The 27280-nt window shown below is 41.3% G+C and overlaps 2 protein-coding genes across 10 annotated transcripts; one reads left to right on the forward strand and one right to left on the reverse strand.

Annotated features, from left to right (window-relative positions):
• Nucleotides 1-944: 944 nt before the first annotated feature.
• HNRNPA2B1 (heterogeneous nuclear ribonucleoprotein A2/B1) lies at nucleotides 945-15272 on the reverse strand. 5 transcript variants are annotated; one of them, XM_063325047.1, is made up of 13 exons: nucleotides 15095-15272; nucleotides 10109-10219; nucleotides 9009-9155; nucleotides 7291-7501; nucleotides 6887-6988; nucleotides 6717-6797; nucleotides 6131-6193; nucleotides 5555-5674; nucleotides 5175-5297; nucleotides 4053-4135; nucleotides 2975-3901; nucleotides 2603-2733; nucleotides 945-1766 (listed from the first exon to the last, which is right to left on the reverse strand). In XM_063325047.1, exons 1-10 carry the CDS (start codon nucleotides 15122-15124, stop codon nucleotides 4074-4076), a joined length of 1050 nt encoding a protein of 349 aa, XP_063181117.1. In that variant the 5' UTR covers nucleotides 15125-15272; the 3' UTR covers nucleotides 945-1766; nucleotides 2603-2733; nucleotides 2975-3901; nucleotides 4053-4073. The 5 variants fall into 5 exon arrangements, with proteins under 5 accessions (XP_063181117.1, XP_063181114.1, XP_063181118.1 ...); XM_063325044.1 differs by having other exon boundaries at nucleotides 6708-6797; XM_063325048.1 differs by lacking the exon at nucleotides 15095-15272 and adding an exon at nucleotides 13639-14095 and having other exon boundaries at nucleotides 6708-6797.
• CBX3 (chromobox 3) lies at nucleotides 14193-26981 on the forward strand. Of its 5 annotated transcripts, none has more exons than XM_063325050.1 (6): nucleotides 15376-15474; nucleotides 17130-17180; nucleotides 21013-21155; nucleotides 22730-22895; nucleotides 24289-24383; nucleotides 26338-26981. In XM_063325050.1, exons 2-6 carry the CDS (start codon nucleotides 17157-17159, stop codon nucleotides 26462-26464), a joined length of 555 nt encoding a protein of 184 aa, XP_063181120.1. In that variant the 5' UTR covers nucleotides 15376-15474; nucleotides 17130-17156; the 3' UTR covers nucleotides 26465-26981. The 5 variants fall into 5 exon arrangements, with proteins under 5 accessions (XP_063181123.1, XP_063181122.1, XP_063181120.1 ...); XM_063325051.1 differs by lacking the exon at nucleotides 15376-15474 and adding an exon at nucleotides 16375-16548; XM_063325053.1 differs by lacking the exons at nucleotides 15376-15474; nucleotides 17130-17180 and adding an exon at nucleotides 14193-14621.
• Nucleotides 26982-27280: the final 299 nt, after the last annotated feature.

Consider the following 27280-nt stretch of genomic DNA (forward strand, 5'->3'; position numbering starts at 1 on the left):
AGAAAAACTACACGTTGTCTACAAATTGAGGACCAGTAATTGATCACACACTGTCGTTTTTATTCAAAGTTGCTAGCTTTCAGTATCAGGCTGACTCAAAACGGTGCCTTCTCTCACTGAACGCATCAGTAAACATTGTGATTGTCACTTACTTTAATTCTTAGGAACATACCAAGAAAGAAAGTCCGGAGAGGTCAACAGCAAGACAATAGGAAACTTACTCAAATACTCCATGTTTTCAAGACTTTGAATATCCAGTAACTCAGTGGGTTTTTTTTTTTTTGCATACCGCTATCCCCTATACACTCCCTTCCCCCATCGCCTGTAGATCAAAATTAAAACATCCTCATTATGGAAAATATAACACACTTAAGTAAGTTTTAAACCTTGTTGCAAAACTACTGAATGAGTGGACACATCTTAAACAGAAAGAAAGAAGAATTACTCCCTTTGAAGTGTGTTTTTTTTTTTCTTTTAATGTCATAGGAATGGGGACTTGGCAACTGTAAAGAAAAAACTTCCATTAATTGCATTTAAGTTCCAGGAAAGGAGGACAATTCCTTATCAACAGGTCAACTCGTTCTGTTGGAAAGAAGAAAGTAAAGCAGATTTTGTGCGCCTTCTTTTTCTGCTTCTGTTGCAGCCCACTGGTAACCTATGCAAATATTTCAAAGTTCAACTTAAGAAACACAGAAAAAAAAAAAAAATCACATGTGAATCCTTAAATAATACTTTTGAATTCTACAAAGAAGGTTAAAGACACGATGATTCTGCCAAAGCTAAGTATATAAGTTTCAAGTTTAGAATAAACCGTGTATGCTGGCAACAGCTTAAAACAGTACAGACTGCAGACGCCTTCCCTCAAATACATTCACAACTGAAGCTTTCCCAAGCTCACACTTGAGTTCGGTTTGGGTTTTGCTTTCTTTGATTGTGTTTCCCCCCCCCCCCCCCCCCAGAAGATACAACTATCAGTAATACAATTCTGGTACAGCAGGAACTCTACATTCCATTCAGTCTTTCTCTCTTGATGCTAAAAGCTCTTTACAGGTGAAGAAGATAAAGCTATTGCCCTACCGCATTTTGACCAACTGTCTTAAGTGGTTAGTTGCATTAACAGGAAAGGAGGAGGTATTTTATAAAATGATATAAAACACAGCCAAAAAGCTATTTTAAAGCAATTGTGTCCAACAGCAAAGAGAACAGCATTTTTAATTTGTAGCACTGTTTCTCCCATCAGAGAACAGATGCCTATGGTCAGAGACACAAGTTGTGTGAATACACTTGCCAAGTTGACTTTGTTTTAAATCCACCTCAAAATGGAATGTTTCAAATCATGAAAGGGTCTAAAAGCTGCACATAAACATTATTTAATGTTAGACACACACTAAGTTTTATTAAGCATTACACTAAAACTACTTTGGTATAAAAAATACTTTATTTTAAAGCTATGAAAGTTATAAAAATATGTAGTTAAACTTTCTACTCACAGAATGTTTGCTATTTTAACATTAGTGATTTGTTTGTCCTAACGAATCTGAATTTTATTCGAAAGGTTTACAAGACATTATTACTATAATTTAAAAAAACCCAGCATTACAGGGAGCTGTACTAATTGTGATGTTTTATCAGTATTCATTTAACCTCTAGATTTTTAATGAAGGCAGCAAAAACAACTATTTTCTGATGATACAGAATTTCTTATTTCTTGAAGCGTTTCTGTGGTTGACCACTTCTTCATTAGTTACCTGCAGCATGGCACCTTCCTGCCAAAGAAAAAAAAAGTGTATCTGAAGATGTTTATCACATATGTCTAAACCAAATTACCAATAGGGGAACTTCAGCCATTTTTAAAAAAAAAGAAGTATAAGCAGTTCAATGGTGTGTCTAACACAAAAGGAACAGGACTTTTGTTAGCTGAGTCCACGTTCTTCACTGGGTAGCCTTTTAAAGGCAATGGAACTTTGAATTAGGGCATTTTTTTTGGTTTTTTGGTTTGATTTTTTTTTTGTGGGTTTTGTTGATTTTTATTTAAAAACCAAATCTAGTAGAGTATGCCACCCTTACTCTGAGTAGCTCATAACTTGACGAATTTTCATTAATTTGAGGTGCAAACATTGGATGCAGTGAGAGTAAGGCTGACTGAATTTGGCACTAAGGTTTATTAGCTGCAAGAACTATAAAAAATGGTGGAAACCTCGACATTCTAGCCAAATTCCAATTTACGTAATTACATTGTACACTTCTGAAATACCACCTGCAGTTTCATTTGAAGTTTTCACTTCCCCTCCTAAAGAACTGCTTATGCAGTTGTTAAAAGAATGGACGACACATTCCTTCACAGAGGCAGATGTATTCTGTGGTGCAATTTTTTTCCTTACACGTAAACAGTCTACAGTTACTTGGGAACCTTCAGGATGAAACGCGTTATATAAAATCGATTACAGTAGACAAGACACATAACAGAGTTCATTTTCAACAGCACAGAACTACCTTCATTGCATTACCTTGCAACCACCATAATGCATAGACTCCCAAGAAAAAATAAAATGTTGCAGGATGCAAAAATAAAGTTGTATGATTTAATTAACTTGTGACCTACCATTTTAACTACCAACACCAGGGATGGAACCCTTGCAAAGCTTTACTAATGGACACTTGCAGGTCTCATTTGTTCAACTGTAGCAGTGTACAGTGGCAGCAGTCTATGCTTGTCCAGGGTTCATATCATAGCTAGATTCCAGTAGGAAAAAAATATGTTAAGTAGCTGAAATTAACAAAAATTTCTTTGTAATAAATTTAATAATACAAGAAAACAGGATTCACAAATTTCTTTGCAATTTGTAATTGTTAACTCAATTCATTGCTATGTTAAACTACATAATGATAATCACTATACTGAAAGAATACTGTCATACAATATTAGTTTCTTATTTTTGGAACATTAAGAAAGGAAAAGTAAATAAGATCTTACCTAAAGAAGTTTAACTGAAGCTTAGAACTATTTTGCTCTACACCCTCAGCCTTCGTTGGCATCCTTATAAACTACTGTAGTTAAAGCTTTGCAGAAATACAGCGCAGCTTTTTAAGACTGGCTGAATTTAGTGACGTTTTCAAGAGTTCTCTTGTACTAGACCTGTGTCCCTGGAAGAGTACCTCGCTGGGGATATTTCCTTTCCTTGCCATTGAAGAAGCAGCATCTAAAAGATCTAAAAAGGTGTTTCTCCTTGCAGAGATATCCCTTAAGTTATCTATAGATATTTTAAACCTGATCATTTACAGACAACATACTTTTTTCTGACCAGCATTTAATTTTACATGTACAACAATAGCTTTATATTATTTGTGGGACCTTATACTACCCACTCCTTGCCTTATTTTACAATATTAAAAAAAAAATCTAAAATTACACAATATTTCCTTTAGAATTATTTTATTAAATCATAAATGTACAACAGCTTCTTAACTCTACACACGCACTTAAATTTTTAAAAGGAAAACGTTATGTCTTATTACACCATGATCCTGGCTAATAGCTTTTCAAAACTTTGAGAAAAATCTTAAAAAAGGTTTCACATGTCACCTGAAACTTACAAATTTAACATTATCAAAGGAATGCTTCTACACTTACAAAGACCACTAGAAAGAAACAACAATTAAAAAGCTAAGAAACTGTCTCAAAGGCATTTTTACAATCCTTCCTCCACAGTAAGGTAATGTTATTAAATAATCCAAATCCATTCACAAAATGGCTCTCTGCATCTGCTCTGGTGTCTTCTGCCATATCACTGCATATTTATGCATGACTGAGATAAGTGTTTCCTTAACATTGTTATTTCGATAACCTGAAGCTGTTCTGTTACCTCTGGGCTCTCATCCTCTCCTATTTATACAGTGAAGCCTGTTTCAACAGAAGTAAAGAGTAAAAAAATAGGTTATGAAATTATTCATCTAACCATTTTTTAAAGGAAAGATAATATCCTAAAAAGCTTTTAACTCCTGCAGCTACTCTCAAGAATCACTGCAATTTTAACACTTAAAAACATACTTACCCATGGCATGCTTGCAGAAACTCAGTAACGGCTCCTCCCTCCATATCCACCACTTCCTCCACTGCCCCCGGGACCATAGTTTCCTGCAGAAAGACAAAAACCAGAACAGTTACACATCAGTACATTTTTAAGTCTAGGAACGCTTTTGATTCTGTATGAAGACTAACATCCACTTTATTTCCAGAGATGGCATATACAAAGATTTCAACATTTCACTGTCTTCCTCCAAATAACCTCCAAGAACTGCCACAAGAACTGCATACGGACATCTTAGAAAATTCAACAGTGTCACACGTAATTTGGTACACTGTACTGTGTTGAACCTGTGAAGGCTGACTTTATTTGCATGCTAAACCATGCAAGAAAGGACTTCCAATTTTCAGTCTCCATTTCACCAGGTTTACACACCATATTAAGTAATATTTAGACAACAAAAAGCAAAAAGTGTCAGAAAAAAAATTACACTACAACAAAAGGCAGGGTGTGGGGGAGGAGGGGGATAAATCCCAGCATGTTTAGTGGACATTAACTAGGCTCTACAAATAATGTGAGCTGATAGCAAAGAACATGAAACTTGGCTAAAAGCTTTACCGACTGGGAACTGCTAAACATTTAATAATATTTTGGAAAAGTTAGTATCTTGATGTTTATCTTCTCAAAAACAGTAACAATAATTTTCCCCAAGACAAGCTTTACAGTCTCAAGATGAGAAATTGTAGCCAACTTGCCCAAACAACATAGGCACTGCAGTCCATCTATTGCAGAAGTTACACAATTTCTACATACCAAGCTTAGAATCATAGAACGGTTTGGACTGGAAGAGACCTTTAAAGGTCATCTAGTTCCAACACCCCTGCCATGGACAGGGCTATCTTTCATTAGATCAGGTTGCTCAAAGCTCCATCCAACCTGACCTCGAACACCTCCAAGGGATGGGACATTCTCTGAGCAACCTGCTCCAGTGTTTCACCACCCTCATCATAAAGAATTTCTTCCCTACCTCTGATTTTAATCTATCCTCTTTTAGTTCAAACCAGTTACCCCTTGTCCCATCTTCCACCTCTCCAAAAAACTAAAGCCCACCCACTCCGGGTCCAAGACAGGTCAGGACATATACAATACCTCCACCATATGGTCCCCCCATGTTCCTGCTGCCACCAAAATTTCCACTCTTCATTGGACCGTAATTTGAAGGTTGCTGGTTGTAGTTTCCAAAATCATTATAGTTTCCACTTCCATAATTGCCTGCATTATCAATACAAAAATGGAGAAATATCTACATGAGCTAAAACACATATGGCACTCACAAAGTTATCTATTCTTAGAATTTTAAATGAAGTACAAAATTGCACAGGTATTCCAGCAGTGTATGCAACGAACTGCTTTTTCATACCGTGTGGAAAACAAGCGCTTCCTTAGACAACATTCCCCCTCCCCGAATCTCCAATGACTTGCACTAATTTACAAATGAAATGCATGGTCATTTCAAGCCAGTAGGTTACCTCCTCCATAGTTGTCATAACCACCTCCATAGCCCCCACCCTGGTTGCCATATCCAGGTCCTCCTCCACCATATCCTCCTCTTCCTCCTCCATAACCAGGACTGCCACCAAAGTTGCCACCTATGACAATACAATCCTTTAGAATAAACTTTTCAGTGTAGAAGACAATCAAATTATAGAGAATCAGAGAGTATTTTTGTTTAGAAGACTAAAGGGGAAGGAGTTTTGTAAAGAAATTCCTATGAATGCTATTTTTCAAGGCACAGACCAACTCCCACCCTAACTGAATTGTGACCAAAACCCACCAGACTGCCAAAAAGCCTCAATTAAAAGGCTTAATTAAAATCTTGATTTTCCAGAAAATTTAAGAAATACTGCTATTCTAAAGAAGAAACATAGCTGTCCGAGAAATAACCATAAAATATGCCATATGAAGTTTTAACATGAGCCAACAGCCACCCGTGCTTCTTAAAGCCAACCAAACTAACAAACCAATATAAATTTTGTACAAATGTTAAGTGTGCGTAAAAATGTTTCTGTATGAGAGAAAAACCACCACCACCACAGTAAACTAACCTCCAGGTCCTCCACCATAGCCGTTATACCCGTCACCAAATCCACGGCCACTTCCATATCCATCTGTTGGGAGAAAAAACCCAAAGTATTTCAACTCATCTGTAGCAAACTAAGCGAATTCTCAAATCCTCATGACCTTAAGGACCAAATCTCAGAGACTGATTAAGCAGACGTACACTTGAATTTAGAAAAACATATGTGAAATAACACATGCAATCACTGCTCTACATCTTCTGTTTTCTTGCATTTATGAGGTACCCAGTTTAAATTTTGTATGCAGCCCTTCCACTGCAAAGGTCAGGCAAGTGCTGCATAGAATTACAGATGAGAAATCTCTGGATTCCTTACAACATTTGTTAAGTTTAGGTTAATCCTTAAAAAAAAAAAAAAATCAGTTCATTTTACTGAACATCCACATAATCAATTTGTATGCTACAGAAGAGGTTCGCAGATTATTTTTCCCCAAAATTCTCTAACTCATACAGCTGCATTTTAATTCAACAGCAGTAGCTCACAAAGTTACCCAGAACCAGAAAGACAGTATAAATAAGGAAAAAAAAAAAAGCTACAAACATGCCTGTCTTACCGGCTCCCCCTCTGAAATTGCTGCCAGGTCCTGGACCAAAGTTGCCACCACCTCCACGTGCATCACCAAAACCAAAGTTCCCTATAACAGTTTAACACGTATAAGCAGTGAGATCATGGAAAACGAACACAAAAATCAACCACAAACAATTAACCATTACTTGTACATACCTCCTCTCCCACTCCTAGAATTTTGAACTTCCTGCATTTCCTGTCTAGAGAGCGCTTTCCTTACTTCTGCATTATGGCCATTGATGGTGTGATACTTCTGCACTGTAACCACATCAAATAAAATACCATCAACGTTTAAATACTGATCTGGTAACAAATAAGAATATCAGGCTTCCAAAAAATATGTGATTTCCAAAATAACCCATACAAATTCCTTACGATTTAAAAAACCCAAAATACTTTACAATTTTTAAGCATAGAGGCCAGTACTTATTTAAAATACATGTTCCCGCGCAATTCACCAAACTACGATGTAGCAAATAGCTCAAGTTTAGCTTTACACAATTACCATAACTGCAAGGATTAGCACTATCAAACAGAAGAGTGAAATGAAGCTTACTTACATACAATTTTATCCACAGGATCATGGTCGTCAAAGGTAACAAATCCAAACCCTCTCTTTTTACCAGACTGTCTGTCAGTAATGATTTCAATAGTGTCGATTTTTCCATATTCCTCAAAGTAGTCACGAAGGTGGTGCTCTTCAGTGTCCTCTTTAATACCACCAACAAATAGTTTTTTCACAGTAACATGAGCACCAGGTTTTCCAGATTCCTGTTAAAAGAATCCTTTGAATTACCACAAAGAAAATCAACTTCACAAACCACTATTTCACCACAATTTCAGGAATGGAATACTCAAAACCTAAGATTTTTCAAGCACTGAGGTAGCCCTCTTATGATGCATGTCCCTGCAACCTTACTTGGGGCGCCTTCAGGGAGGGAAGTAACATGGGGTAATTTGGAGGTTTTTCCTCCCCTCCTTTATGTCAAACCCTTGAAAGCACTGAAAAAGATACAGATGAAAGTGCTATGACACGCATAGAAGTAAAGAAAAAGCCTTTAAAGATAGTTAAAGAAAATGTAAGATCCAACTGTTCGAAAGAACGGCAAGTATTTAATAACTTAAACTACAGTATTATTTTTATAACTGAAATAAAGATGTCAGCTTTCTCTGCCCATTTCCCCAACAGCAGTGAAGCCCACATTCCACTTGTATCAATAGCAAAGGTCCTTCAACCTCAGCGAATCCAGAGTTATGCATTTTAAGCCCTATTCAAAATATGAAGACAACTCCTTATATTCATGGGTTACTCTGACACTTTGAACATGATATCCAAGCTGCTGTACTAGGTAGGAATGACTTACTCCTCAAGCTTAGCAATAGCTTTGTGTGTAGGAACAGTGTGGACGTATGCTGTTCTAATTACCTTCTCCCAAATGTTAACCAACCCTGCATTCCGCAGGGTATGGGGAAAAACTGGGATAGCTAACGGGGGTACCCATGGTTACAATTTCCCTTGACCTCTGGGACAGCTCATTCAGTTACAGTTCATCAGTCCAAGTGCATTAAACAACTGGGTCCAACCTTGAACTGGTAAATCCTCCCAGAGCTCCCACAATATGGTAAAGAGAAGTCAGCTAGAACCTGCACTTGCTCCTCAAGTACCTCTGTGCCACAGTAACTTGTCTGAAGTTTCCAGGTGCACTGCATTCCTTTGCACACACCTAATCTGTACCCTGAAGTTTAAAACCAAGTATGTCTGGGGCTAGAACCAGAGTAGTCCTAAATTATTTTGCACACTACCACTGGAAAAAAGAAGAGCTTCCCTACTGCATTCTCTATTTTTAGTCACTTTGGTCACATACCTTTTGGAAATACCAAAAAAGATCCTGGAAGAGAGCCAGGAGAGGTTGACAGGAGTTTATTAATTGGAAGTTTAGTAACAGTAAGCGTTCCAACGAAGAGTTAGTTTGGAATTTGCATAATTACAGATATTCAACACGTTTTCACTAACAGTACTTTCAGACTCCAGTTGCGTCGCTCGCAGACATGATTCTACAACCAGAGTAACTCAATAATTCAGTATAGTAACAGACATTTTTGTAGTAGTGTCATTTAACAGACCAAAAGCGTGGGAAGAAGTGCCTCAACTACGGCCTTTTAACTAGAGAATTTAAACCCAGGCAATTTCAAACAAGAACAAAGCATAACTGTCCGACCAAAACAGAGATTCCTTTTTCAAAGCATGAAAAGTATCTGCTTTCAAAGCCATGCTTACCTCTCTAGCCACAGCTCTCTTAGGCTCAACCACCCTTCCATCAATCGTGTGAGGTCTTGCAGCCATGGCTGCATCTACTTCAGCCATGGAGGAGAATGTTACAAAACCAAACCCCCTTGATCTTTTGCTTGCAGGATCCCTCATTACCTAAAAACAATAAATAAAAAAATTTCTACCTGTCTCATGTAAAGCTTAACACTAACAACATCTGGAGAAAATACATAATCTTAATTTACATTTGCCTTAATTTCATTTCAAAACACAGTTATAATAAAGTAGCAGGTTATGCTGAATAAGTACATGAACAGCACCTGCTTGGTGCCACAAAAATTAAAACCATTGTCCTCTAAGACTCTAGCTGTAACTCAGAAACGCTGCTATCTTGGTGATGTACATTTATATACGTTTTCTCAAAAAAAAAAAAAAGAGAACCAAAGATATAATTTCAATTAAGCTTTCTGAAGACCACAGACTTCAAATTTGTGTTATGAAATATGCATTTACTGCTCCCGAAACAAATTCGGTGAAAGAACTTCTGCAAGAGTCACCGTCCTTGGAGATCTTTAAAAGACGTATAAACGTGGCGCTTAGGACATGGTTTAGTGGTGGACTTGGCAGTGTTAGGTTTACGGTTGGACTTGATCTTGAGGGTCTTTTCCAACATTACATCCAGATGTGACAATGGAAGACAAAGACATCCCTTCCCAGCTTTACTGAGGCTGCTTACCCTGATAGCAGCTTTCTGCCAAACGTTACCAATCACACAGATGTAACAGGGCTCTGTGTAAGCACTCCCTAATGCACTTCAGCCAATGGAGCCCAAGTTTAAAATTTAAACTGGTGAGATCAGTGTTTAGAGATAACCTGGGAGACTTTACAGGAAACAGACTGTGAATACTCCCTAAATCCATCACCAGAGTTTGCAAGGGCAAGTCTGCACACAGCTTCAGTGGACTGAATTACGTATAAACCAACCAACTGTATACTTAAGAAAACTTAATATTCCATCTTTTCATTAAGCTACCCAGAAAATAAACTCCCAACTTTTGCAATTTCTAAACATTCTGTGCCATCATTGCGTATTACTATGCCAAACTTACCACACAGTCTGTAAGCTTTCCCCATTGCTCATAGTAACTCCTCAAGCTTTCCTCTGTTGTTTCAAAGCTTAAGCCGCCAATAAACAGTTTGCGGAACTGCTCCTTTTCCCTCTATCACAGAAAAGAAGATTACATTAATATAATTAACAATACCCCTTCTGCACCAGCAGAAAACTTTCAGAAGTCAAAAACTTTCAGTAAGACCTATTTTTTTCAAAATTAGGCTTGGCCCTTCTAAATGTTCTAGGACTATTCATGAAATTAAGCAATTTACGCAATTCTATGGGCACACTTTTATGATACAGATTTAATAATGTGCTTCTTCCCATCATCTGTCCCTCCAAATACTAAGAACAAGGGGCCACACTCAAAGACTTCCAGAATGGTCTTCTCAAAGATCTTTAGGAGAGGCTTTTTAAAGAAAAGGAAAATAAAAACAAAACCGAAAGTTATCATTACAGAGAACACAAATTAATTTATACTGTCTGATTCTATTCCAGTTGCCATTTATTTTTAAAAAACATTCTGGCGGAAGTTGTTGTACATGAATACTATCATCCTATTTACCCAAGGCATTAAAAAAGAAACAACCAAAACAATGAAGATACAGCTAAAGATGTTCTAGAACAGGTCACTGATTCATATTTTCTCATTAATTATTAAAATAAATGAAAGCCAGAGCACCTGTAAAATTAACCTGGGATCCTGCACCTTTGGAATTAGCGGTAAACCTATCCACCCTCAACAGCAGCAGTATCAAAACTAAGTGGATTCCCTTTATGACAGAAATACAAATAATACATATTTTGCATACGTATTCACCAACATAAATTATGCTTTCGGTAATATTTTGTTCCATTATCTTTCAGAGAATTTATCACTGCACTTGTTCAGCAGAACTTTCTGCTGTGATGACAAGTACATCATTTAAAAAACAACCACAGAACCAATAATAAGGTATTACCGTTTACTATTTTGTATGTGATATCATACCGAAGCAGGAAGGACAACCTTTCAACCTCGACCGCTTAAAAAATACTTTTACACTAACTTCTTATACTAAGCAGGCATTGCAATTTTCTATAGTCAAAAGCATCACTAGATCATAAATTTTGCAATTTTCATGTCAAAGCACAACAATTAAAATGCACTAGAAAGTAGTCCCCTTCCACAAATTTTAAGATTTCAGATATGCATGTAACAGGAAGACAATTACTGCAGGCATTAAGAATCAGGTTTTGTTCAACATCACCAAACTGAGATACTGCAGTTTGACAAGGATGTCAACCATTATAAAATCCCCCTCCCTCCCCCCCAATACTGTATTTGAGAACGATCAGTTTAAATGTCTCTTAAGAACACTTGGAATCTGCTGTCCAGTATTTTTTCTTCTGAGGGAACAAAGAGGAAACTAGTAGTCTCCTCCTTGTACAGGCAAGCAAAATTAGACAGAAGAGTTTAAAAGCAGCCAACTCACGTCAAGTTTCCTTTCACCTCACCTCTTAAAAGGAATAAAGGAAAGGATGTTGCACACCAGACTTGGACTAAAAGGTCATATGCTGCAAAATCGTATCATCATTTATAATTTGAGTAGGCTAGCAGAGAAATCATTTTAAGCAACGATACCGCCAAAAAAGTCTTCCCTTCAAATTACTTCAGTTCTGCTTGAAGACTAGGGACTATTCGCTAGCTTCATACGCCCACAAAAGACACTTTTTCCTATATACTTGATTGCCGTGCATCTAATAATGCACTTTTATATTCTTATAAAAATATGAGAACCGAGCAAATTATGCCCTACCCAGAACAACGTCTAGGCACCACACGTCAGGACCCGGGAGTAACAAAATTCACTACCAGTTCTTCAATTAAAACCACTGTGTGAAAGTATCATAAACATGTTGTTCCACTCATACACGCACAGTGTAAATATACACTTAAACAGGTCAGTTTTAAGAAGCTCTGGTTAGTCTAGCATTAATCTCCAGGGTCCAGAGAGCTCTGACCATCTTAAGTTTATGCTGAAGCTTTAAAACGTACGATAAAAATTAGTATCGTTCCAGTCCCTTTCAGAATCTTGATGAAAATCCTCATTTGGCAAAAACAACGCCCCCACACATACAACCCACCCCCGCCAAGGCCCACAACATAAAAGCCGGAAGAAAAACCTCTTTCAAGATTTCCATAGTACACTCTGTGGTGCAAGAGGAAATCTTAATTAGCGCTTATTTTAAGCCTTCCTTCACCGGCTTAAAGCAACGCTTCAAAAGGATGGAAAATTACTTACCGTTTGCTGGAAAATTCATCATCAGAGCAAGGAAATGTATTTCATATAGCCATAACGTGTGCACAAATACCCCAGGCTGACCGCAGACTTCTGCGGCGTTAAGAACCCGAGTAAGAAAAATGCGGCATCTCTGAACTACTATGGCTGGGCCCGCCAAAAGCAAAGCCAGGGTCACCGGTCCCAAACTAAAAAGTCACTGCTCTCTCTACCCTCACTATCCAAGCGCCCCTTTAGCCCCTATACGTTCTACAGGGCTTCGCAATCTCAACAGCCTGGTTCTCCCCCTTCCCCCGCCAGCCGATGTTACCGGGAGCAAAGCGGTTACCGTGCCGGCTCCGCCATGTGGCGGATGTCAGCAACACAGGGGCCCCCGCAGCTAGAAGGGGAAAATGGCGCCCAGAAGCAGCCGTCGCCTCCAGGGACGGAGATGCGGCGGGAAAGGAAGGAACTTCTGGAAGCACCGATCCCAGGTGGGAAAAAAAAAAAAAAAAAAAAAAAAAGAGAGAGAGAGAGAAGGAAAAACAAATAACACCTGGGTCCTCGGGCTAAAAAGAAACCAAGTGCTGCCAACCGCTTCTAGTATGCACCTACACACACACGGCACCAGGAAGAGCCTGCAAGCGCTCTTTCCCGCCCCCGCAGATACTAGAGGACTAGAACTGCCTGCCTGCCCGCCTTGCAGACCCTCCCGCCGTACTCGCCTTCTCGCCCTCGGAGCGATCCTCACGGCCTCCCGCAGCAGCGAGCCTCGGCGCCGCCATTTTACCCCTCCCCCTCGCCACCGCCATTACCAGCAGCGCCGCCCCGGCCGGCCGGCATCTCGCAGGGCAAAGACGACTCCCCGCATGGCGCATGGACTGACCTCCATCGCCGTGCGTTGCTCCCCACCCTCCTCCAGCCCTTCACGGCAGCTGGGCTAACGGGTACGGCAAGAGCTCGCCACCCGCCATGCACGGCTACCGCGGCTTCCGCCTTCCTCCCTGGGGCTGCGCACCAGCCCCAACGGCCGCTTCCAGAACCTTCCTCCCCGCTCCTAACGCTTATCTCTGCCGAAAGACATCCAGCCCCTCTACCCACGGGGCCGGCAGCGGCAGCCAGACCTGCACCGACCGGGGCTCAAGCCCGCTCGTAACGCCCCACACCCGGAAAAAAAATATATATATAAAAATCAATCACTCCTTACGCATAACCAAACGTGCCGCCCTCCTTAAAAGCAAACTCTGAATTTCCCCTTTTCACGTACCATATTCTTCATGGTTAACGTTTTCCTGCTCGAGAGTACCGTACAACTGGTCAGTAATGGCTGCCTTAACTGTTACGTAATTTGAAATTCAGCTCCACGTAGCGCTAGCGCCCTCCTCCTCCTCCACCCCAGGCTCGCTTCCGAGGTTTTCGTTTAAAAAAATAAAATAACGCTCGAATCGGGAGCTTAAATATCTCCACAGGGGCAGCAGTTCTGTATAACGCCCCTACGTGCTATTTATCACGTAATAAAAAAATCATCAACTCCGTTAGTAATGGCCGCCTCCGAAATGAGCCGAAGGAGCCGTCGTCGTCGAGCTTATCCGCTTCGGCAGCCGCCGGAAAGAGCCGAAGGGGGAATGAGAGCCCACTCGTCTCGCTTCGGCAATTTCCGGAACCTGCCGATGCAGGCGGGGCCGCAGCTCGGAGGGCGCTCGGCAATTTCCGGCCAGACGGACGCCGCAGCCCTCCGACTACCCGAGCCCGTTCGGCAATTTCCGCCAACAGAAAAAACTCGCGATACGTGCCCGAGCGTAGCCGACACCGCCCCGATCACGACTAGCCCCGCGACGCCTTTTTTTTTTTTTTTATTTTCCGGAAATTGCCGAAAGGCCCCGAAGGCTCAAAGCGAGGGGTTATAATTAGACCAAGGCGGCCTCGTATGGCACCCCCTCCGCGCTACCCTCCACCTGTGGTGCTGGCAGGGAGCACCCCCGAAATCTCTTCCCCCGCCCCGTTGTCGGCGGCCTGTCCCCTTCCCCCTCCGCCCGGGCCGGAGGAAGTGATAACCACCCAGATTTTGGCGCCAGTGCCGGCACACGGCGGGGTGGGGGGAACACCGGGGGAGCCAGCGGAGGGAAGCGGACTCCGCCGCAGCCTACTCCGCTCTGCCCCGCAACCGCCGCCATCGGCGCTCCATTCCTCCCTCCCTCCTCCCTCCCCTGCCTCCGCTCTTCGGCGGCCCCGCACGCCCCGCGACAAAGGGTGAGTGCTGCCGCCCCGCGCAGCGGGGAAATGGCGCTAGAGCTGCTCCTTTATTCCCGCCCCCTCTTTTTCTTCTCCCCCCCCACCCGGCTCCCGGGGAAAGCTAGCGCGGATCCACCCGGAGCGAAGCCTCCACAGCCGACTCCGATCCCTTCCCCTACTAATAAAAGTGTCTCCGAGCCCCCATCCCGAGCCCCTGGCTAACGACTAGGCCTCCCCGCCGCAACGCGGGAAATGGCTGCGCTCCAAACGGGGCCACGCCGCGACGAACTTCAAACCCACCCCGGCGCTCCCGGGAAAGGGACGTAGGGGGAGTTCGCCGGGGCCGCCCTCCCGCACCGACCGCGGGCCTCGCTCCGCGGCGGGCGGCGTCCGCGCCGGCCCAACGCGCCCTCATGGCGGCGGCGGCGGCCATAATGGCGGCTGCAGTTACCGGGCGCTGCCGGCCCGTTCCCCCCCGCCCGCCGGCTCACCCAGTCGCTTTCTCTGTCGCCGCGAGGCATCTTCCTTCGTTTGGACGCCTGGCGCGGTCCTGCGCTAGCCCCGCGTTGGAGAGACGTCTTGGCCCCCCTCCTGTGGCTGGCGGCGACGACGGTCGGAGGTTGCAGCTGGCGCGTAGGCGGCGGCGTCCTGCGCTCTGTGCCCCGTCAGCCGCCGGCGCGCACTGCTCGGCTCAGCCCAGCCCAGCCCCGCCAGCCGCCGCCGCGCCCGCCCTGCGCCGCGCCGCCGCTCCCCACCCACCCCCGCCCTCCTTCCCCCACCCCCCGCCTCAACCCCCATCAGTTGTCGCCGTTGCTCAGTGCGCGCAGGGCGAGGAGGAGACGGCGGAGTCGAGCGGCTGGGCACCATTGAAGTCTGTATCCTTCTCTCTCTCCCGCTCTTTTCTCTCTCCAGCCGCCTCCTTTTCCCCCCTCACCCCGGCTCTCCCTTCCCTCTGCGCCCCCGCGGAGCGGGCCTCGCCTGCGGGGAGATGCGGGACGCAGCCAGCCCCCCCCCCCCCCCCCTTCCCCCGGGTCAATAGGCTGCCGCTTCCTTGGCGGCGGGGGGTAAACGGGCGGAGCGGGGCCGCGGCCCCGGTGGTTGCACGGAGGGAGGGCCCCGGAGCGAGCGGGCTTTACCGCGGGGAAGGAGGGCTGCGCTGGGGGGCGGGGGCAGTGGCACAGCGCGGCGGCGGCGCTCGGGAGACAAAGCCAGCCCGCCACCGCCGAGGGGCAGCCTCCGCCACCGGGGCCTGCCCGCTCCAGGAGGCGGCGGCGGCGTGTGCCGGGCCCGGGGGAAACGTGGCGGGGTGGGGGAGGCGGCGTGTGAAGGAGCCCTGGCGGCTGGGGCTGCCCCGGTGCGGGAGCGGCGGGTCCCCTTCCCCAGGCCGTCGCCGATCGGGGCGGTCCCGTTAGCTCGCCCAGGGCGTCCCCGCCGGCCTCATGTGCCCGCCTCAGGCCCGAGGCGCAGCCTCCCCCAGCAGGCCTCCGCAGGGCTGCCGTTATTTTCTGGGGGGGGGTGGTGGGGGTGGTGGTACGGGGTTTTTGTTGTTGTTGTTTTTATCATTATTATTGTTGTTTCTTTCCCCCTTTCTCCTGCCTTTCAAACGGGGACAAGCCAGGCCCCTCGGCGCTGGCGCTGCCCTTCTCCCACCTCGCCTGCCCCCCGCCGCCTGGGGGGGCTGCCAGAATCCACCTCCCCTTGTCGAGGGAGAATTGGGCGGGAATTGCCGAGCCCCGGGGAGGAGGGGTGGGGGGGGGGGGCGGAAGGAAGGAAGGCCGGTTTTCTGGCCTTGAAGGACTTTCTCTTTTGCCTTGTCCCCCAGGCGTGTGGGGAATTGTAACAGTTCTGTAGTTTGCAGCGGGGCGGGGACGGTACGTGCCTCAGGAGGTGGACAGTATGAGAAATGACATGGAAAAGGGGACGGATTGTGTTCAGCATCATTTGCGTAGGTTAAATATGTAGCATGTACAGCTTAGCCGAGTTAATGTTGCTCTAGGACCTTGATTCTTGCAAACTTGAGAATCGGAAGGCAACGTTATAGTTGCATTAAGATAAATATTTGCTGTTTGTAAGCATTTACTACAATGTAAGAGTAATGGGTTGCTCATTATTACACCACAGATATGTAGCTGCTCCCCACCAGATTCGCAGTTAATATACCTAGGTATATCTCAATTAACTGCTAGAATCTGAACTCCTGTTCTGTTGGGTTTAAGGAAATAAGCATCCCTGATGGTCCTCCCCCTTTTCCCTAGAAACATCTCTATGCCTTAGAAGGCCTTGGGAAAAACCTTTTTTCAATCCTATATACCGCTTTGTCAGTATCGTTTGTCCTGGCTAGCGTAATGGTGTGTTACTGGGTTATGCCGGACAAAGTAGTAACCTACTTTTTGTTCTGGATTTAATCCGTATTAGAAATGTTATATGCAATGAATACATGGGGGTTGGAACAAGGACCATGCTTGTATTGGGATGCCTTTCTTTGAGTAACGTAAACTTCCTTTTAATTGTCATGCATTTTTCTAGTAAAAGCTCTGCAAGTCTGCAATAAAAATGGCCTCCAATAAAACTACATTGGTAAGTTCATGCACACCTAAAGTATATAAGGATTTAATCAACATATTTTTCTTCAAACTTATAACTTGGCATCTCCATTTAAAAGATACATCCACATCTCCCCTCCCCAGCATTATTCTGACCAAAATTTCAGATCCAGAAAGTAAGGCTACTAGAAAGGACATTGTCTTTGGCTTTAATAAATCTGCCATTTCTAATGAGACTTGTTGGGAAAAAATAAATATTAAAGGACTCTGCACTATTTCATCTGTCCTACAGTAGAAAACACTAAGGATTTTTTTAGCCTCCTTTCAGCACGCCATGTAATTCATCATATATGTAAAAGATAAAGTCCAAATCACGTATTCGTTTAATTTCTCCCAGTGTATTTGGGGAAAACTAATTGCCTGAGAAAAGGTAGTTTTTACAGATGAAAAATAACATTATTGGGAAATGATGTGGCGTAGTTAAGATGCCTTTTGAAATTATTTTAAACAAATAACAGTTTCTTTGAATTTCATAGGAGCAGAGATTATCAGATGTCAACCCCTCCTGGACGGTTTTAATGATGCATTCATGGATCTCAAGTCCTGTAAAGCTTTGCTTGACGTTAAAATATGGACTTCTAAGGGCAGTTGGTTGCTGGTTACCATTCGACTAATAATGACACATAGTTTTTTGAAAGGCAGAACTGGAAAAGTGTAGGATGAGATGCATCTGAGGTTGAGGCGGGGAAATAAGCAAAAATACATGTGTTACAGTTCAAAATTTGGGTAGCAGAACAACTGATTTATAATGCAGTCAAAGGACCTGTTCTTAACTTCACTGAAATGATCAGTGTTTGACCCAGATCGAGATGTAGTAAAAATTTGTATTAACTCCTGGCTTGTAAGTGCAATGGAGTCCTTCCTTTATATTGTAACAATAACCAGCTATTTTAAAAGATTTCACCAAGGTGAATGTCTGAACTTGCTGTTAGTAAATGATTGCCCACTTTTCTCTAATTTGAGGAAGAGAAGGAGTTAGCCAGCCCAGGGAGGGGGTGCCTTAGGGAGAGGAAAGAATCTGTGAATGCAGTATTTTTAATCTTTTGATGTTGTTGAGAATTTTGCTGAACAGGTCAGGAAAATCAGTTATGGTTCCCATGGGAACCATAACTAATTCTGCTTCATTATGTATTTGCATGCAAAACCTAAATGTATTAAGGGATAGCGTAGCTCTGGAACTGTAATTCCGATTTTGTTACCTCTCGTATGTTAAAACCCGTCACCACAGTGTCACATCAGTGTTTTAATCTTACCCCTCAAAGAAAGAGTGATTATCCACAGATCTGCATCTGTCATATGTGACTTCTGAATGCAGAAAGGGAAACGAGCCATAGTGAGCATTCAGTGGTCAAATGCCGAAGTTACAGCTTACAACGTGCAGAGAAGGCAGCTTCAGAGGTCTAGTGGACATTTAGTACCCCTTAACTTCAGTCAGGTACCACATTCACATGGTTGAGATTTTCATTGGCTTGTGTAATCTCAGTATGTACAGGTTTTTAACAAATGTTCAGTGTTTCTGCAGGCTCTGCAATCAAGTATTATTTTAATAGGCTGGAAAGGCTCAAGAGTTTGGAAAGCAGTGCTGATGCACACAAGACCTAATTAAATCTCTAATATTTCAAACAAAAAGCAACATATTCTCGATTTTTCTTACTGCACTTCAAGAAAAAAATACAGACCCCCATGACATTAATTTTCTTGTGTGGAAGATTATATAGATACTTAAGTCTTAGAAAGTAAAAAGAAGTTGTTGCTTTGATACAGAAATCCAAAACATTTATCTTTAAGTGACAAGAATTAGTGAAGCCGAAAAGAGTACCAGAAAACAATCTTCCACTGAATCAAAGAATTTTAGACCAACGGAGAACACAGATGGAGATGTTCCCCACTTGTAGCCTGCTTGCCTCATCACCAGTAATTATAATGTTATTACTATGGTATAGTGAGTCTGTATCTCTCCCCCCCCCCGCTTCTTTTTTTTTTTTTTTTTTGTTTGTTTTCCTCATCTCTACCCCTTTCTATTTTTTCACACTTCCATTTCTTGAAAGAAGCTGCCCTCATAGAAGCGTTGGACATCTTCATGTTTTTATTTTCCTTCAATTTCAGTTTTACATTCTTCTTCCCGTGGAGGCAAAAAAAGCCAGTGTGCTTAAGCTGATGCTTTTCAGTCATGAATGCTGTGGTCAAAATACACCTGGGATATGCAGGCAGTTAAAATCTAATTGAAAATACATGCTCTGTTTTAGATAATCTCTCTTCTATGCTTCTAAATCAAAACAAATGTCACATGAGATATAATCATGTAGAGAAACTTGCTCTTTGAAAGAGAAACTTGAACTTTACCTTCTCTTCATTGTTTGCACCTTTAATTTATCTATTGCTAATAGAGTGAAATTATTTTGTGGAGGGAGGGAAAAATTATGAAAAATAAGGGGGACAAAGACAGGGCTTTGGAAAGAAAATTGCTTCAAATTTTCAGTTTACAAAAAGAAGGCAGTTCTTATGTCTAACATACTTTTTTTTTTTTAACTTTTTACCACATCAAGACAAAATTCTACGAAGTCTAAAAATTTGATAGTTTCAAAATTGCTTTGCAGTATTTTCAAACTAACCCACATTAGTTCTAGAGAGGACTAGAAAAAGGCCATGAAGCAAATCGGGGTTCCCTGTGATTTTTGCTTGTCTGCTTTCTGCTCTGTAGGAAATGCGTTAGTGGAGAATTAGTTCTGTCCACTTTGATTTAGGGTGCTGCATGACTATATGTTTTAGGAGCTTAATACTGTTCCCATTAGTTTATGGCTGCCACTTTAACAATTTCCTTATAAGGTGCAGTCCAAAATGGCAAGCAAACTGCTTTTAGTCTGTTAGTGCTCCAGAAATGTGATATGACAATGTGATAGGCTTGTTCCAACCTTTTTAAGATTACGAACAAGGAAATTCTGAAATGTGTCCTTCTATTACTATTTAATTGTGCCTTATTAAACTGGGAATGCCTTGAGGATGATGTGGATGTAATATTTATTTTAAGAACATAAATAATATTATTTGAAGTATCAAATGTAAACTTAAAACACTTAAAAGTTTTTTAAGTTAGCAAAATTTCATTTACGTGTTAAGTGCTGTACTTAAGTGTAGCTGTCTTAAATTTTTGCACCTTTGTGACATCTGTTTGAATGTAAGTTACATCGGTGCGTGGCTAAGAATGAGAAGGGACTGCAGTAATGGAATGCTCCTAGCATGCATCCGATTCAGTAGTTACGGGTTATTATTGAGTATTTTGCTTATTGTAGCAATACTTCATAAACTTTGCTCCCATCAGCTTCTCCATGTTTTTTGGAAAAGGTAGTAACCACCTTTTTTTGAGTACCATCCCTTTTCTATTTTATGCATTTTCACAGTTCCCTTATTACTTTTCTTTACTTCTGCCTTATGCTGTTTCTTGCCGTCTGCCTTTTCACAGGCATAGAGTTAACTTTTAGAAGCTTCGTAAATTTTTGAGCATGTAGCACTGAGAATTTAATTTATAAGGGGAGTAGAGGCAGTCGGTATATGGACAAAAATATTTCACCTTTTTAAAAACTGGTGTTGGGTATCTCATTAAGCAACTGAAAAAAACCCAAAACATTACCATGTCTTGCTCAGGTTACCTGACCACATGCACTAATGTAAAAGGAGTCTGAGCTTCTGGCTTTAGTGTGAATAAGTACATGATTCTTTGCTGTTTACTGAGCAAAGTTGGATTTCGCCAGTGAAGTAACTGTGTAAAGCAAAAGAATGAATAATGTTATTCTGAATTTCTTTTGTAGCACAAAATGGGAAAGAAACAGAATGGAAAAGGCAAAAAAGTTGAAGAGGCAGAGCCTGAAGAATTTGTTGTGGAGAAAGTCCTGGACAGACGTGTTGTAAATGGAAAGGTGGAATACTACTTGAAGTGGAAAGGATTTACGGAGTAAGGCATTACCTATTTTTTATTCTGATAGAATGCTAAATATTAACCATTTATTTGAAATAACTATGCAGAGAGAGGATTGGATGATGGGGATACGTTTTAAAGAACCTCAAGGGAAGGACATCCATAAATGCATATTCAAGTTGGGCAGTCAAGCATGAAAATAAAATAGAAGATACGTGGCTTAGCATTTGTGCTACATAAAATGTTCCAAGACTTTTACCAAGCCCTTAGTGATCATTCTTTTACCACTGTTCTTTGATTTAGCTTGTGTCAGTATCTATCAAGGTAAGCTGAACTGACAGTTGTTATATATATGGTGAAATGAATGTTACTTCTGAGTAAGAAATTTTGCAGGGATTTAAATTGTAGGCAGCTCTGAAGCGATGAATTTGAAGCAGATCGTTGGCTTATTATTCACTTTTCTGAACTGCTCTCAGATTAGATGAATTTGCATAAGGAATTCTGTGGCGTGGTTGCCTTCATTAGGCATACCTGAAAGGTATCTTTTGAGTCTCTTTCCCAGGACTTACAGAAGCACAAGAAAATCATACAGTGGACTTAAAAACTTGATTGTTAAAGAAGGCACATATTTGTGCCTTTGCCCTCCCTCCCTCCCGTGACACTTTCTGGAAGATTACTGGCTGAAAAAAGGTGATGCATCTAGCATTTGGACATAAGTAGTTACATATGCAGTCTAATTGCTGCGTACCTCCCAAAGTGATTGTATTGCAACATTCTGCATTCTAGCACCTGAAATTTGTGTAGTGATAAGTGCATAAACACAAAACACAATGTGTTTAGTATTCGAGGGTCTGATTTGAACTTGTAAAAATATGTAAAAAATATAGGCCTCCTGCTTGTGCAGTAGCGCTGTGGCAGTATTTGTGCATGAGGACTTCTAATGAGGTGCTTAGTTGTTGTAAGGAACATTCATGGGCTTCTTAAAATTTTAGTTAACAAAATCCACGCTCAGTGGAACATTTGCAGTGCCCACCTCTGGACGTGGAACCTTTCTTTGTTCCCTCCTGTAGTCAACTGAAGGAGGGAGATAGTTCTAGGTATAGTTGATCTCACTCCTCGGAGACAACTTTTGAGAGCATTCCTTGTATATAGAAGCTTAGACATATAGACTTACACTTTTTGTAGTAAGTGTTGTGTACATTCTGTTCTCCATAAATCTTAGTGCTCATATCATATGGTTTGTTTGCGTGAACAATCTTTAGAGGAACCATGGAAGGGAGTCAGTTTAAATGAATAGGTAGGTTTTGGTAGGGTTAGGATTGCTTGTTTTAACTCCGGTGATTCCACCCAGATCATAGGAATTAATGGAGCTGCTTATTCTGTATCTCCACTTTAAGAACATTGGTTTTCAACAGTTACCAGAGCATGCTTCTTTCAGTCATCAAATGTAGCACGCAAAAGTTAATAAAGATGGCAAGATAAGCATCCGTAAATTTAAGAAACCTGCCTTACATAATGACAAAAAAACTAACTTACTTAAGGTGAGCCATGTGGCTAGTTTTATGTTTTTCTTCTTTTCCTGGTTTTATATAAATGTGTGTTTGTTTCAGTGCTGACAACACATGGGAACCTGAAGAAAACTTAGACTGTCCAGAGCTAATCGAAGCTTTTCTGAACTCTCAGAAAGCTGGTAAAGAAAAAACAGATGGCGCCAAAAGAAAGTCTTTGTCAGATAGTGAATCTGATGATAGTAAATCAAAGAAAAAGCGTGATTCTGTAAGTATATGTTCATGTGCCAGACTTTGTTTTTCCTGTCTCTTCCCTACCTCTCCATCCCCATCCCCCCAAAAAATCCTGTTGTGACTCTGAGAATGAGACCAAACATGTGTTTAAAACTGTAAAAATTGCATAGCATCTGGAACTGTGGTTTGAAAAGGGTAATCATTTATGGTGGTTAACGAGACTGTCCAAATGGTGGGTAAAAGATTGATTGACATAATGACTAAAAGTTCTTGCATTGTCTCAAGATGCTTACTGAATAACTGAAAGTAAGATTTTGGTTAAGAAGTTAAGAGTTAGTAATGAATGATATTAAGCAGTCAGTTTGTATAAGAGCAAAACGTTCATGAATGGAACAAAGATGAAGTTCTGTTTTGGCTTTCGTATTTAGAATAAGATTTTGAATAGATGAGTGGCAAGATGGCAGAATGTGAAGACCATGCAGATACTTAGATTAGGACCAGACATGATAGTGGAGAAGGGAGTAGAAAGGGTGACTGAAGAAAGCCTACCTTTTCTTAAAGACCTGGATTTCTCATACAATTTAAATGAATGAACAACATGACAAATTTAGTGCTGATAAGTACAAAATAATGCATATAGAATAATGAGTTCAATAATTCACATTTTTCTCTATAAACTTTCAAACTAGCATTTTGAAATGAAACTGGTTGGTAATGTCAGTGGTTTACTGAAGACAGCTGTTGGATGTGTGATTACTGTCTAAAAAGTTGGAAGGCATCAGAAGGAATAGCTGATGAATAATACAAAGAATATTTTAGTTTCTATATAAAGTCAGTTGTGTGGCTTTGTCTGATACGGTAGTGGACACCGTCTCAAAAAGGATATTGTGAACCTAGAGGAACTAATACAGGAAGTAGTCACGATATTCCATGATAATACCACTTGAGGTACTCCCCAAGGGTGTGGTGTCATGGTTGGCTTAAGCCAACCCAAGCCTGTTGTTTTGCTGAAAAGGATGTGTTTTTCCCACTTCTGGGAGTGCATTTTTGCTTTGCCTCTTTTGTAGCTTTTACTGGCCATGCTTGCTTCTTTATCTGTTATGAGGATTTTTAGGTCACTTGTTTCATCTATTGAGTTTTCAGAAATAAATGCTAGAAATATTGATATAAAATTCCTTCATTGTTACTGTACATCTAAAGGACTTGGCCTGAAGATCAGTCATGAAAAAATAAAATTAATGTAATCTTTAGACAATTATATGTAATTATAGCTTATATAATTATGTAAGGCTTTTTTTTGTTCTGATATACGTGTGTGTATACATATATACACACAGTCACACACACAAGAATGTGTATGTCTAGCTCTAGTGCCAAAACAGATTTTTATCTTAAACTAGATAACAATCTTCTAACTTACTCAATAGGTTGATAAACCAAGAGGGTTTGCAAGGGGTCTTGATCCTGAGCGGATAATTGGGGCTACGGATAGCAGTGGAGAGCTTATGTTCCTCATGAAATGGTAAGTCTTGCATGCACAGTTCTTGTCCATATTAAGGGAGGGCAGGCAGTTGCACTTAGGCTAATGAGCCAACTTCATTTCAGGAGTAAGGCAGCTGGTGATCTCCTTATTAACCTTGTATTCTTAGAAAAAGAAAGCTTGTATAGTCAGTATTTATTCCCTCTTCCTTCCAAAACCAAAATAACGTTAACTTCTATTGGTTCAGTTTTACAGAAGTAGAAATTTGAAAGGTAAATTCTGATAACATATGGAAAAATTGGCGTTTGTATGGAAAAGCTGGATCTCAGTAGTGTTCTTGCTGAGGGAACGTCAGGCAGAACTCCAGCTTAATGTGTTTCAATAAGCAGAAGCCAGCTGCTGGATAGCCAGTCTTTTAACCAACTGTAGTGCCAGCTGTTCTGCATGCAACAAAGTGGATAGAGAATTGGAACGAACTAGTGGAGGAGGCTGAGGTTGAGATGAAGAACAAACAATATGAAGGCTGAGGGAGTTGGGGTTTTTCAGCATGGACAAGAGAAGGCTCCAAGGAGACCTTACAGCAGCCTCCCAGTACTTAAAGGGCACTTACAGGAAGATGGGGAGGAACTCTTTATGAGGGAATGTAGCAATAGGACAAGGGGAAAACACTTTTAAACTGACAGAGGGTAGATTTAGATTAGATATTAGGAAGAAACTCTTTACTGTGAGGGTGGTGAGACACTGGAACAGGTTGCCCAGAGAAGCTGTGGATGCCCCATCCATGGAAGTGTTCAAGGCCAGGCTGAATGGGGCTTTGAGCAGCCTGGTCTAGTGGGAGGTGTCCCTGTCCATGGCGGGGGGGTTGGAAGAAGGTGATCTTTAAGGTCCCTTCCAACCCGAACCATTCTATGATTCTATGAAGAAGAGGTTTATTGTTACGGGCTAGTCAGAGGGGAGAGTGATGGGGCGAGTTTGCATTGTTGGGAGGTTAGGAGGAGACCAGCTTCATTAGCTATGTTGTTGATGGAAGACTTCTTGTGTCTCTTCAGTAAACAAGTAGGATAAAATTCATTCTTTTTTCCAGTGTTAAGAATACAAGAGATTGAATTAACATTTGCTGGGGGTCAGATTTCTTATAGTGGTGGGATGAGAGGAATGATAGCTTTACACAGCCTTTGAGAAGGGTATAATTTTCTGAATGGTGTCAAACTGGGTGCTCTCCAGAGAAATGATTTGTCATGTGATGTGCCTGGACTGCTGGAGATTAGTGCTGTGGAAGATCTGTCTCTCTTCTGCCTTTTCAAATTCTCTATAAATTTTATGTGAGACTTAGAAGAGTTGCAAAATACAAATCATGACTGTCTGCATTTCTGTAGTGATAATTGACAAAATCACATACAAAGGAAAAGTACGGAAGTTTTTTTTGTTTAGTCACAGTTGGTTAGTTTTTTGTAATTGATTGTAGGCAACAAACATAAATATTAATATGTATGCACAAAACTGAGTTGGAAAGGCAGCATACACTCCAAAATGGAATCTGAAGCATGTCAGACTGGAAATTTTGGGGTTTTTTTATTACCCCAAGACAGCCTCAAGAATAACAGTATGAAATACAGCAAGTTACTTGCATAAACAGTAAATATAATTTGGATGTAAATACCACCTCTTAAGACTAATGCTATTGATTTTTAAAAGTCTCACTTCGAAGTTTTGATTATGCCTTAAAAGACAAAATTAGGACTTTTAAACTTCTTTCATTACATACTACAATAAGTAACTGTATAAATGGTTCCCTTTGAATTGCATTTTCCTTTCAAACAGGAAAATACAGCTATGAAACCTTGCACGGAAATTCTTGGTAGCTGTAGCAAAAGGTATACTGAAAACTGATTCGTAGCGGACATTCTTTTCAGAATTTATGACCTTTCGAGAGCTGCTAAATTCACTGAATTAATGATTATGCATTTTTCTTAAATCCCACTCTCTTCTACATCAGGAAGGACTCTGATGAGGCAGATCTCGTGCTGGCCAAAGAAGCTAACGTGAAGTGTCCTCAGATCGTAATCGCTTTTTATGAAGAGCGACTAACTTGGCATTCGTGCCCAGAAGATGAAGCACAATAATTGTTTGCATTGCTTTTTTATATATATGAATATTAAAACCTGAAATTTGATTTATTAGCAATGTGAGAAGCATACATTCTAACAAGAAGTCAAATTTGATATTTTTTTGAAGTAGTATGTTTTGCATCAACAGCAAGTAAAGGAAAGCTTTCCGCAACTTGTTTCATTTATCACAAGAGAGCATTTGATACTACTTCCTCCATAGTAGGTAAAAGCTTTTCTAAAACATTCATAAACTTCCATAGTTATTACAGAATCATACTGAATGTCTAAACAAACTCACAGATGTTTTGTAGTCTTCTATACTCTTGATGTGCATGTATCTTCTTTCCCCAAACCTAGCTCTTTCAAGCTGTAGAATCATTCTTTTTAGTATTTGGGATCACTTGGTCACAAGAAGACCGGGTGAAAACTAACTTTGTAGTAATTTGAATGTTATCAGACTGTATATTGTTTACTTTATTGTAAATACTGGTGAACAGTGGTCAATAAAATAGTTTTATATTCTTCCTTTATACTGATAGGCTGTGACTCTTTTGAAGTGGTATGATATTTCTGAACTTTTGATATGTTAAGCTCTCAATTCGTAATATATTTAACTGTAAGTTGGTTTTTTGGGGTAGATTGATGAGTTAATATTACCCCATTGCTACTCTGTAATCCCAATACTAGACAAATACCAGGCTCTGATTCTTTGTATTTTTTCGGTAAACAACACCTGAGGCACGGTTTTGCTCAGTCAGGAAGGGCCAGTGAAATTAATGGGCTTTGGGTACTTGTTTAAGTCACAGATAGCGACCATGCTGCCTAGGTATG

This window comes from Chroicocephalus ridibundus, chromosome 2 (genome assembly GCF_963924245.1).
Source record: "Chroicocephalus ridibundus chromosome 2, bChrRid1.1, whole genome shotgun sequence".
Classification (NCBI taxonomy): domain Eukaryota; kingdom Metazoa; phylum Chordata; class Aves; order Charadriiformes; family Laridae; genus Chroicocephalus; species Chroicocephalus ridibundus.